Source organism: Ambystoma mexicanum, chromosome 13 (genome assembly GCF_040938575.1).
Source record: "Ambystoma mexicanum isolate Mex_15411 chromosome 13, UKY_AmexF1_1, whole genome shotgun sequence".
Taxonomy (NCBI): Eukaryota; Metazoa; Chordata; class Amphibia; order Caudata; family Ambystomatidae; genus Ambystoma; species Ambystoma mexicanum.
The window spans coordinates 141,040,943-141,054,346 of record NC_090938.1 but is presented as its reverse complement, the minus strand read 5'-3'; the positions used below and the strand labels follow the sequence as shown (position 1 = coordinate 141,054,346).

Here is a 13,404-nt window from a genome sequence, read left to right as displayed (position 1 = left end):
GGCCCAGAAGTCTCTGGAACCACCAAGCCGTCATGTACTCGGACTGTATTAAGAGACACATGCCGAATAGATCCACAATCCTGTCTGCCGTCAAATACACCCTGGAGTCGATCGTGTTCCAACAGAAACCTAGGAAGATCAGGTCTTGGGAGACCATCATAGAAGATTTACGCCAATTCACTGACAGCCCAAGATGGAACAGGAGCTGGAGGAGAGACTGGAAATTGCTCAACGCAGTCAGAGGACAAGGGCTGCGTAGGAACCAATCATCCAAGTACGGATATACATGAACACCCTGTAGCCGAAGAAAAGCTGCGATGACTGAAATCTTCGCAAAGACGCACAGAGCCAAACTGAGACCAAACGAGAGCAGGCAGAACTGGAAGTGCTCCCCTCCCAGGGAGAACCGCAGATATTTTCGATGCAGCCTCCATATCGGGATGTGCATATACGCGTCCTGAAGGTCCACTACAATGAGCCAGTCGCCCTTCAGAAGAGAGGACTTTATTTGGCAGGGTATGATCATCTTGAATTTCTCTTGGGGGGGAAGGGAGAGAAATGTTGAACTGGGAAAGGTCGAGGAAGGTGCACAGGCCAGCCTGGTTGGGTTTGGGCACCGTGAACAGTTGAAAGTAGAAGCCCTCTCCTTGCTCCCCTAGGGGGAACAGGTTCCACCGCCCTGAGGTCTAGAAGCTTCTGAACCTCAGCTCTGAGGGAGTGTGTCCCAGTCTGTTGGAAGGGAGGAATGACGGGTGGGGTGGGGCGGGGCTGGGGGTCAAGTGAAAGCCTGCCCGAGCGATGGACAAAATCCACTGATCTTCAGTGATTGTCGTGCCACGCCTCGAGATGAGACGAGATTCGTCCTCCCACCGGAGTCTCATGCGACTGACAAAACAATATTTTGCAGACTTGTCGGCAGGGAGGCTACCTGCTCCTGGAGAGGAGGCTGATGGCCGAGAGGAAAAACAGACCACGTTGCTGCTTTCGACGGGTGCCGCCAACCTGTGGTTCAGTCCTGTGCGTCTGCCGGTCCTGGAACCCCTTGAAGCCAGAGAAGGATCGAGACTGAGACCCTGACCTCTTCTTATAAAGGGGCCTTAGCTGGGACCTTTGCCAGGACCGACAAAGATTTGGCGGTTTTGGTGCTCGCCTTGGTCTTTGTAAGCTCGTCATCCGAAGATGAATGGAACAATTCCTTGCCATCTAAGGGAAGGTCCAGAACTGTCTCTTTCACCTCCTTCGAAAACGTCGTCGCATGGGGCCACGCTTGGCGGGAAGTGCCAATTCCCACCATCAGGCCTCGAGCTGAGGTATCCACATGATGTGCCGCGGCTTCCAGGACATCTTGTGCCAACACCCTGGCGTCCGACAACCCGGCCTTGAAGTCGTCTGGCCTATCTCCTGGAATGCACTCCTGGAAATTATCCAACTCCTTCCACAGTTCCATATTAGCCTCCACCAGGATCGGCTCGGTATTTGCTTGGCAATGTTGCAGTGCTGAGTTGGCAAAGACTTTCTTGCCCAAGGAGTCTAAAATGTTGTCCTCCTTGGAGATAATCTGAGCCGCAGCTGTAGAGGTCGCAGAAGCCAGCTTTGATTGAAGCGTGGCCGCAGCTACCACTGACAAGGAAGGGAGCGGACAAGGTGCCAAAGCCATCTCCTCAGAGGTGTGATGCCTGTAACGGGCGTTCATTCTCTTATTAATATGCAGCCCGTTGTGGGGCTTATCCCAGACCTTACGGGCCTCAGCCAAAACGTCCTTCTGGAGAAACAGGGCGGTGACCTCTTGTGGTGACAAGGTGAACGCTCCCGAAAACACCCCTTCCTGCGGAGTGGGGGGCCTCAGGTACTGGAATGTCTAGGGCCATCATATCCAGCACCCGTTCATGGAATGCTCTGACCGAGCATGGCTGCTCATCACTATCCTGATCTACATGAGGGTCATACAGCGGATCAGTGGCAAACTGATGGGCCGCCACAGGTTTTAAAGTGCTATCCCGCTCTACCGGTGTCTTCTCTATGGGAGACAATGGGGGTAGTGGAGTCAGAGCTGGAGGCGAACCGATCGGAAGAGGTGGTACAACCGCCGGAGCCGCTGGAGTGGAAGGTGGCGCCGGAGGTTCAGAGTAGATTTCCTTGAAAAGACCCTTAAAGTACTCTTTCATAGGGTCAGAATGCACAAGCCTCTGAAATTTCCTGAAAAATACACCCTCTGATGAAGGTTTAGGCGCTGGAGTAGGCAGAGGCCTCTCATAAGGGGCGTACCCCCACGAACGCAATGAGGATGGTTGCCAGGAAGGCCCACCACCAATCAGGTCCGCATAGATCAGCAGAGCAGAAGTAGGCGGAAGTGAGACAGTATGTGGCAGCTGCATCCGAGCACGCCAGTCGTAAGAAGGGCGGAACATATTTTAACCTTCCACCTGAGGTGAAAAAGGCTGCTCAGCCCCAAAACTAGGATTCCCATCACCCGCCGTCGAGAAAGTAGGTGTAAGGGAAGAATCCAAAATGGCCACCATGGACTATGAGGGCTGGGCAGCCATTTTGTCGATGCCTGAAAAGAAATGCGCCAGATGAGGCAATCGTCCTCAGGCTTGTCAGGGGACTTAAGTAAAACCTTAGCCTTGACACAAGGATCCTCGGCCGAGCCGGTACTGGGAGGTCTCAGATGTTTACTTGACATCTTAGACGTGGCCCCCAAAATAACCTCCAGAGGAGGAACCTCGGCAGAGGAGTTCCAGTGCAGTCCGACCCGCTTTGCCCTCTCGACATAACAGGTATTACTGCGTCCTTGAAAGCGGAGGATTCACCCTTACAGACAAGACCTTAGGAACAGGTCTCTAGGTTTTGTCGGTACAAACCTTAACCTCATGAAGAGGAACCTTAGGCTTCAACCCGGTATGTTTAGCTCCCTCCTGAAGGGCCTCAAGCCGTGTCCCCAGGGCGTACCCTGGTGTCTGTGTGGAAAGCTCCAGAAACAGAGACCTCGGAGCAAACTCTGGTGTCCAAAGCCACAGATGTACTGGGCTGACATTTAGCACCTGACCGGTGAACCTCGGATCGTGATCCGGTATTGGCAGGCCCACCGTGGGGACCCTTGGAGAAAACTCTGATACGCCCATTAGGCCTGCGAGGCACCTCAGGAGAAACCCTGGTGGTAGAGCTGCTTGAGCCTGTCCCGGCCCAAGAAGACCCCAGGAAAGAGTCCCCTGGCCGGGGTGCCCTAAAAAGTAAGGAATTTACCAGGCGTCTCTTCTTTTCATCGATGAAGAGCTGAAGATGAGGTAGAGGAACACGCTCAAAGACGTCCTCCCACCGAAGAAGACAGCGTTGGAGTGCCCGGACGGAAAGGGAATCCCAGTAGAAGCACGAATCCCAGCGATGGTCCGGCCCGAGACACTACAAGCAGAGAGAATGGGGATCCGCCCTAGCGAAGCGCAGTTCGCATGAAGAACAGGACACAAATCCCAGATGCTCCGGCATAGACGGAGGACTAAGTGGCAGCAGAACCGGAGCAGGAGAGAAGGACAACAGGAACAAGAAAAATAAATGTTTCTCCCGGTGATGCAAGTGCGTCCAGCCCTGACCGTGCGGAGAAAAGGACTGAAGGGCAATGTGGCGCTCAGGAGGGTGGGGTTACGGCCGCGTGCGATACCCCGCGTAAAAAGAGAAAGAAAACATTTCATTGTTTGATGCTTTTTAACAAAAAGTGCTCTGGTCCCGTCCCGAAGAACGGAATGTCCCACAAGTATGGAGGAAAGGGGACGGGACATAGGAGTATAACGCATCTCTCTCTAGGGTTTGCCAGTCCTCTAAAGGAGGGAGGGGGTGCAGGGTGTTGGAATCGCTGCAGTGCAATCCTGCTTGCCCTGTCCCTTACAGGTGTTTGTCAGGTACTGTCAGGTTGGAGCGACATATTCTTTACATACAGTATCATATACTAATTTACATTGGGTCAGGGGAGACACATTTAGTATAGAAAGGTTTTGGGAAGTTATTATGGGTTATATTTTTAAACAGCCAATTTTGCCCTTAACCTTCATTGCAGTCTATGGAAAATGCCCCAAGCCAAGATGGAGGTTCTCAGTCTAAATTCTAATTGCCTGGAGATTGTTTATAGGGAGGACAGTGAACATTCTAAACTGCCTTTCATCGTCTTTGCCCAGCTGAGAGGTTGTGTGCCTTGCAGCTCCTGCTTAACTTGTTCAAGGGTGACAAGTTTCAAGCAGTCGAGCGGAATCTTTGAAAGTATAACAGGAGTCGTGTATGGAGTTTGGTGGAGACACAGGACAGGAGTGAGAAATTTCCAATTTTCTGAGAAAAGAAGTTTTCAAGTCTCAATCACAAGATAAGTGACTTTCCATTTTTGATGAACTTTGTAAAAAGGTTATATTAATTTAAAGGGATTGAAATAGCAAATCTGTATCTAAAAACTGAAGCGCGTACGTTTGTTTTCATCCCTACGTGTCATTTCAAACTAGCGCGTGATTTTTTTCCCGTTACTTTGAGCCTGCTCGTGTGACTCTGCGCGTGAGAGTGAAGCACGAGCGTGAACTTTGGACTCGCGTTTACTGTTCATATACGCGTGGGTTTTTTTCTATGTGAGTTCGCGTGTGTGATATATTACGCGTTTCGTATCTGCGCGTACGCAAGATCTAATCTATGTGGAGCTTTCGCGCGAGCTCTCAGAAGTGTCACGTGATAAAATAAAAGCACGTGTGCTTTTTTCCCCGCGATTTGGTTTTTGCGCGTATGCGTATTTTTCGTGGGTTGGACTTTAGCGCGTGTGAGTTTTTATCGCGTCTTGGACTTTAGCGCATGTGCGTCTTACCCGCGATTTGGATTTTCAGCGCGTGTGCGTATTTCCCGCGACTTGGAGAAAAGCACGTGTGTTTTTTCCCGCGGTTTGGATTTTCAGCGCATGTGCGCATTTCCCGCAACTTGGATTAAAGCGTGTGTGTTTTATCCCGCGGTTTGGATTTTCAGCGCGTTTGCTGGCTTTCCACGTGAAGATTTCATCGCAAGTTTAAAATTAGTTCCTGAGTAAAAGACTCTAAAAAGAAAATATTAAAACAAATACAAGAACTTAAAAGAACTTCCTTAAACTTATTTTGAAGAACTTTAGACCTTGTTCAAGAATCTTGAGGTTGAGAAGACGAACTACAAAGTTAAATATTACATTCATGGACCTACTGAGAAGGCTGAATGATCTTTAAGATTCTGGTCCACAAGTAAGGAAGTCTTGTCTGCTTATCACTTCTCTGGGCATACTGAAGAGAAGTACCGGGTAAGGTTTTTTTTGACTATTTTGGTAAAGGATATAGAGTTTAAGGTTAGTATAGTAACCCATTGAGTAATGAGGTGTATTGCATGTTTATGTTTTAACTGCAGGTGAACCAGCGAGTTGATAGCTTCCAGCCTGGTGTTTGTTTCTTTGTCCCTTCCCCCTTTCCCCTGAAAGTGAGGTAAACTGAGCGGTTATATATATATATATATATATGTCAGCTCAGAGTGCCACATTTTGGGTGGCTTGTCGGGGGTTCAGCAGCTTCCGCAGAAACCAGGATCTCAGCATGACAGTTAAGCTTAGCATCCTCACCTCTCTAATCCCAAAGGCGGGGTCTCCACCTTGGGGAGAGTGGATGAATTTCCTGGATTCACCACACTACCCAGTTTGTCCCTCATCCACCTCTGCCTTTTTCATACAGTCTAAGGAACCTAGTCTGCGGGGGTACCTCAGGTTATAGGTTCTCTATTGATGGCTATGTACTACTAATACTAAAGATGGCTTTTTCAGTACAGTCAACAGTGCAACATTATATTTCTATACAATGTCAAACATTTCTACAGCATTATTCACACTTGGGGTGGGCGATCAGCGTACCACCTGTTATTTTGCAGCCATCTGAGGCCTTTCCCAGGGTGCTGTTCCCAGAGGGCCCTCGCCCACACTCACCTTTCCCACAGATGCCCCCCCCCACACACACACACACACACACACAAACATCATTTACCAGCGCTTGGGCCTTCCGCTCCTTCCTGTCACTGCCACCATAGAAAGAGAAAAGGAACTTGATCCCTTTTCTAGAGCAGCCTTTTTTTCACAGGAGTTTGGGTTGGACTAATTCAGAACGGGCTATTCCCCTGCAACTCACAGAATAGGACTGAATCCCACAAAAAGAAAATTATCCAGCTGTCAGATACCCACTGACCTAGTAATCCTCTCTGGCCTGAACAATCTGCATTGCATGACTAGTATATTGCCTTTGAACTAAACATATCTGTTAGTTATGAACAGTTGCCAAAATTCAATTTACTATTTGCATGCAGTGTATTGCCGAAGGGCCATTCACCACACAGCGCTTCAAGGCCATTTCAATGGCAGTAGGTGCTGTACAAGTAGCAAAATATAACATAAGCTAGATCACCATCAATGTTTGCCATATAGTTCATATTATAACAGAGTAGCATATACACTAAAACACTAACTAAGCAGTGCATGTCAGGCTGAGAGAATTCCTGTGTCTGCGGAAGCTGCTGAACTCCCGACAATCCCTCTGAAATGTAATTCTCAGAACCAGATTAAACTCAGCTCTGTTAACTACACCCCAAAGGGGAAGGGGGAAGTGGATAACATAAAAAACACCAGGCTGGCGATGTCAAAACTAGCTGATGCTGAACCTGCAGTGAATACATAAACAAAACACAAATCCTCATATTACTTAACATTTAGGCTTAAAGACTCTATATCCTCAACTAAAACGTAAAGAATAATACCTGGTTCTTCTCCTAAAGTATTTTAGAGAAGGTTGAAGAAATTGCTGAAAATATCTTTCTACCTCTTTTCTTGAGTCTCTTGAAATACACAGCAACTCCTTTGTATTAAACAGCCATAAGAGCCTTGACCTTTGCCTTTTACACTGTATGTAGTTCCAGAAATAAGCTTAAATGAATGTTGTTCTTCATTCTTTTCACTTGAGTTTTAAAACAAGCACACGCGATATAGAGTAGGTTACTTGAACGCGCACAACCGCGAAAGAAAAACATGCAAATAACAGTTCTGCACACGCATGCCTCAGAAAGTACGTGGACTTATTGAACACACGCACACGTGACCAAAAAACACGTAGAAACGTTTACCGAACACACGTAGCAGTATTTGACGCGCACAGGCAACAGTAACTCCACGCGCACCAGTTGAAGAGATCTTGAACTCGCAGGTATCCAATCGTATGCGAGAAGGTAAACACGTCACACGTCCTAAATACGTAGCGCTCACTAGTCAAACCTCGCATTTACTATCAAATGAAAGTCAAAATTCACGCACCCTTTTCAACAGTGCGACATAACAGTTATAAACTTGAAATTACTTTTTATTTCTTGAAATGACTCACAGAATCTGAGCAACCGATTTACATATCCGAATGAAAGTCACTTATCTTTAGAATGGTTTTCAAAGAACTTAAGAAACTCTCCTGTCAACCTGGATACATCTCCTGAAAACCCCCAAAAGAGTAGCCGCTCGACTGCAAAGGACCTGGCAGTTCAAATCTACAAGGCCCAAGACTTCAGCAGGAGCAGCTACAAACACGTCCTCTCAGCTGGGGGTACGACCGTGAAAGGCAGTGAGTGACAGTTTAGAATGTTCATTGTTGTCTTGCTGTCCTCTCTAGCCAATCAAAGCTTCTATTGAGAAACTCCATCTTGCCTTGGGCCAGAACCAGGATTCTGTATTGAGAAGTTAAGGCCAAACCAACCAAAGTAGAACACTTTCAACCCACACAAAACTCATCTACAGTCCTCAAATAAAGGGGAATAAATAAAGGAAACCTGACATTGCATAGGCCACACACACCACAGAACAGGGTGTATATAACAGAGCAGAAACTAACCAACAATGTACCATGGTCCATAAAACAGGAAAGCAAGCACTCTACTTAAGCTGCACCAAGCCATTGCCAACGGGCCATATTTCAGTGAAGGCGAACACTAGATCAGCACCTAACAAAGTTGACTGGTCTATTCCTGCCCACTGCCTAAAGTTGTCTGGAGGAGCAGCTAAACAAGCTACCTTCAATAACTCTGTTCAATGGCCAGTAGCTGCAGATAACCAAGCAATCAGGCATGCCCCTGAAGTACGCATTCAACAAAAGCAGCCACATAATTGTGCTAAACCTCTGCCTCTTGATGTTCAAAAACCACCGTTTATAAAACAAAAGCTAAATCATCTGACCTCTAAAGATGAACCTCAGAGAACATAATAGTATGAAATTAATGGATATTCAGAATCCAGCAATCACAGATGCTGCTTCTGGGAAAATGAGCATTCAATATGCAAATGATAAATGGTTCCTGGTTCTGCACTCCAAGCAATCTGCAGACCTTAGGTCGCTCCAATGCAAACTCAGCTAACCAGAGGGTGAAAAGATGCGTTCAGATTTTCCCTTCTGGTTTCAAGTCAAATTAAATGTATTTTAATAACAAACAAAATAAACAAGGGCAGATTAAATAATTTTCCAAGGGGTCCAAAGAGATTTTTATTAGATAAGGCAGTATATATTATTTATTTACACATTTATGTATATATAGGGCCTCATTACACGGAAGGCGGTAAGGGTTAACAGTCACCGGTAATACTACCGATGACCATTAACCCTTACCACCTTACTACGAGGTCCCTTTGCAGGACCCGACCTTAACGGCTGGTGTAGACCAGCCGTTAAAGTTAGGACCCGCAAAGGGAACTTGGTGCCAATTACGGTACCGCAATTTGCGGTACCGTAATTAGCACCTTCCCCATTCCCATTATGCCCTATGGGGCAAAAATGGGAATGGGGAAGGGCCATGGCGGCATGGGGAATTACCGCCCCGCCAACCTCGGAATGGGGTGGTAATTCCCCATTCCGCCATGGCGGAATCGGTAAATTACCGCCATGAACCATGGTGCTAATAGCACCATGGTTTAGCACCTACCGTGTAATGAGGCCCATAGTGTTGGCTAGCAGTATATAACAAGCAACAATGTTTTTGAAAGGAGTAACTAACTCATAGCAAAGATCTCATACCAGTGAATTAAAGGCTATAATTCAAGGGTGCAATATTATTCCTGTGCATTTTCAATGGGAAGGAAGCTTAAAAACATGTTTATACATTAAATATTATAAAAACATAACGGAAAGTTGCGTTGTGTCTGTATTGCCATCTTTGAGTTCTGGGGACATTCACAAACCACTCAAGTTATCATAAGCGATTATGTCAATGCTGGTTCACGATGGCTATCACAAGCCCATAATACATAGCTGTTCATTATGTAATGGGGAGTTGCGATGCCTCCATCTTACATACCAACCAAAAGGGCAAAAAATCCCATACTTTGAAGCAGTGTGAATCGAAGGTCTAATGCTTCATCTGATCGCAACACAGGAATAAGGTAACACATGCATTCTATGCATAAAAGTAAACGCTGCATGAGTACTGTATGTAGCAAAGCAGGACCCCATCCTGGGGACTTCATACTCACAATGCCTTTAAAAAATGTTCACGTAAACAAAAACACAAAATACATTACCAGTTCTAAAAAGAGACACAGCCTCCCTTTCCCACCCAGAGCTGGATCTCACACTTTAAGCTCAATTGTAAAGATCTATAAAAAAGTTAAAACTCCACCCTCTAGCAAAGCCCCAAAACACTGGCTGAGGGAGCGATATCTTGGGTTGTTGTCTGTGTAAATACTGACAATGCCACCAAACTGACGAAAAAGCCTTTAATGTCCCCGGCGACCTCAACGATCTGGGAGGGAGGATCCAAGAAGCAGATTCATTGAAAGCCACTGCTAGCGGGAGTCTATACTAGTCTCGGCTTCAGTCTCAGGCAGGAGCAGTTTCTTTAGAATTCTGGAGTAGTAAGGTCCGTAAACCAACCGGTTGTGGTGAATCACTGCAACAAGCTGCCTGCTAACAGCCTTTAGTTCTTCTGCAATCAAAGCAAGTCCTCCGGCAGGAGAAGGAGCAGATTTCTGGTTCATTGGCGACAGACAACTCTCAAGAAAAGACATTATCCTGTGGTCTATAAATAAGAAAACAAACCAAAATCAACTCACGTTCCAGTGTAACCAGCACTACCTGCCACCCAATTTCAGATATCGGTAGTTCATGATTAACACTGCAATACATATTTGACAAGGTACTCTTTCGAATTCCACCCACGACTCAACTAACACTGAGAGCTTTAAATTATACAGTTACCAATAGCATGTACATTATTTTTATAACACTTAATTCCCTTGAAAATTATAACAGCACTCCACGTTGCCAGTTAATGTGGACAACCCTGCTCTTCTTTTGTGCTCATACCATTTCCTAGTGTGTGCGATGCCCACGTCTCAGTTTCACGTCCCTGTACCCTACCTTCTCTCTCCACTTAATGTCTGTACCAGCCTGCTTAGTGACAGGTTGAAGCACGTTTCTGGACTACCTTTAGTGTTACAGTTCGTAAAATATATCAGACAGGGTGATATGCTTTATACTGGGGGAGGTTCACATTGGGTTCTGAATTCTGTGGTTTTCATTATGTTGCCCAAATACTTTCTGCGGACCATTCATTTGTACCTGTTATTGTTCGGACAGGATTGCCCTCCTCTGCAATGCCAGCTATCTGTCCTTTCAGGGAAGCAGCCTTATCATTACTCCAAGAACTGTAGCCGAGTTTGTGAAGGGTACGTCCTACTTCTTGTTGCACCTGTTCCCCAATATCCTGCAAGACCTCGTCCAGCCGTGAGCATCTAAAAACACAAAATATTTCCTGAGACCATTTTTATTTATTCATTTATTGGTCATTTATAAAGCGGCTATACAGCAAATGGTGTTTCAAGGCGCCACAAGACAATAAAAGAGGGGGGGGGGAGGGGAAAGAGACAGGGAAGAAAATAGTCCTATTAGGCCTCGTGTTATTCGGATCGTGCAAGTGCAGTAACAAGAAGTGCAGGGGGGTGGGTGTCAGTTAGGGGGGGGGTGAAGAGTGCCAGCTAGGGTGGGAAGGAAGTGCGGGGCAAAGAGGGGGCGGGGGTGATCGCTGGGGTAGACTGGGCGAGGAGTGCCTAGCGCTCTGTAGGAATCAGAAGGGACAAGGCAGCCAGTCAATGCAGCAGAGGGGGACATTAGCAGGGGAGTGGGAAGGAAGAAAAAAGGAGGGGTCTTGAGAAGCTTCCAGAACTTAATGAGATCCGGCTCAAGCCTGAGAAGGGAAGGGAGGCCATTTCAGAGGGAGTCTCCTGCCGAGGAGAGATATCTACCCCCCACGCTCTGCATGGAAAAGTCTGCTCTGCAGAGATTTGGAGCTAGAAGACCAAAGGGCTCTAGCAGGGAGGTATTTAGAGAGTGAGAGTTGGATGTAGCGGGTTCCCACACCCCAGAAAGCCTTGTGGATGATGCAGAGGGTCTTGTACTTCATCCTCGCAGCCACCGGAGCCAGTGGAAAACATTCTGGGGCTGGAGAGATGCAGACCCTGGAACAGTAAAAGACAGACATTGCTGACCAGCCCTAGCAATAAAGAGGCCACTTTAACCACCTAGACAGCAGCTCATATGGTAAGATGATAAAGCAGGGTGTCCTGCCAAACCAACTAATCGTAAAACCTTCTGAATGGGTCAGGCAGTTGGTAAGAAGGCAGGGTATGCTGAAAATCAGTGAAAGAAGGTTTGTAAAAGGGACATTTCTACCAAATAATAAGCACATTAAACATCTGTCAGGCATTGGGTTTCCACCATTATGAAATTGTACCACAGTAGTATCCCACAATACCTAGCATCAGTCCCTGTGTCAGACTAAACACAGGGGTTTTGCAAATATGAAAAGTTATCTTTGTGTTCTCTTAGTCCTTCCTCTCTATCATTCACAACTGGTTGTGATAGCCTACAACCGCGTCACCAATCACCAAACCCAGTTCCATTAGGTTTTTTTCCACTCGTCTGAGGTGGTTACTGGGAAGTAAGGTTTACTTACTTGTAACTATTGTTCTCCAGCATGGTTTCGCATGCTCATGAATATTGCCCGTCAGGCTGGGAATCCTAAAAGAAAACCCAGTGTCCCTTTCACTTTAAAACTGTATTTCTCCTCTAAACCAATCACTGTCCTCTGGGTCATACTGCCCCCATCCAATGGCAGTCTTCTCCCTAAGCTCCACCCCTGGTGGCGATCTTCATATTTGGTAAGCACGTAAAGTGGCCGTATGAACAAAGAGGAGCCACAGAGGAGAAGGGAGAGTTTGCAAGTTACAGGTAACTTAAACCTTCTCCAGGATGGGGTCTGGCATGGATTCACACGCTCATTAATAACGATTACACAGCAGTACATATGCACAACTATAGGAGGTGGCAAGGCTCAACCGAAGTAATAAACACTCACCTCTGGAACGGACGCGCCTCAAGCAATCAGATTGCGTAGCACGGCTTGGCGACTTGGGACTTCTCCCTGGAATCCCTATCCACGCAGTAGAACCTCATGAATGTGTGGTTGGAGCTCCACTTAGCAGCCCTGCAGATGTCGAGCAGAGGCACACCAGAGAGAAACGCTATAGTTGCTGCAATGACACTGGAGGAGTGGGCTCTCGGACGACCTGGCAGCAGCCTGCTTTGCAGTCGATAACAGTGCATGATGCAGCCCGAGAGCCACCTGGAGAAAGAAGCCTTCGACAACGCCTTTTTCCGGATTTACAGGTCCAAAGTTGACGAACAACTGAGAAGTCTTCCGAAAATCCTTTGTACGTGCCATGTAGAATTTCAAGGCATGAGCAACGTCCAGCAAGTGCAAGGCCCTCTCCACCGGCGACGACGGATTCGGAAAGAAGACCGGTAACACCAAATGTTCTTTGAGGTGGAATTCCGACAGTACCTTTGGCATAAAGATGGGGTGTGTACACAGTACCACCCTTGAAGAGTGGAAAGGCAAGTAAGGTTGCTTGCAAGACAGGGCCTGAATATCTGCAACCCGCCTTGTAGAGGTGATAGCCACGAGGAAAGACGTCTTCCATGAGAGAAACTTGAGCGGAGCCTGATGCACAGGTTCGAAGGGCGCTCCCATGAGCTTAGTTAGCACAACAATCCTGGGCAGGAGCCTTCACCGTCGGGAATGTCCTGAAGAGCCCCTTGAGGAACTTCTTGACGTGCCTGTGAGACCACAGCGAAGGTCTGTCTGGAGACACGGTGTAGCTGGATATGGCAGCGAGATGCCCCTTGATGGAGGTGTGAGCCCGTTCTGCTTTGGCCAAGGAAAGCAAGTATGGCAGAAGTTGCAGAGCTGTGACAAACAGAGGGGTAATCTGGAGTCCGGCACCACACGGAGAAGCGGTTCCATTTATGTCCGCAGCACTTCAACCTTGACGAGGCTCTGGCCCTGGCCAGGATGTCC

The 13,404-nt window shown here is 47.2% G+C and overlaps 1 protein-coding gene across 4 annotated transcripts in view; it reads right to left on the bottom strand.

The window, feature by feature from the left end:
* Window positions 1-9,179: 9,179 nt before the first annotated feature.
* The window catches only part of TCP11 (t-complex 11), a 243,874-nt gene continuing 239,649 nt past the window's right edge, over window positions 9,180-13,404 (bottom strand). For 3 of the 4 annotated variants that reach the window (XM_069633483.1, XM_069633485.1, XM_069633484.1), the window contains exons 9-10: window positions 10,608-10,780; window positions 9,750-10,065 (exon numbers count right to left, since the gene is read on the bottom strand). In XM_069633483.1, the coding sequence (XP_069489584.1) occupies window positions 9,833-10,065; window positions 10,608-10,780 (406 nt within the window). In that variant the 3' untranslated portion in view covers window positions 9,750-9,832. Of the gene's footprint in view, window positions 10,066-10,607; window positions 10,781-13,404 lie in introns of all 4 variants that reach the window. The other variant, XM_069633482.1, reaches the window with a different exon arrangement.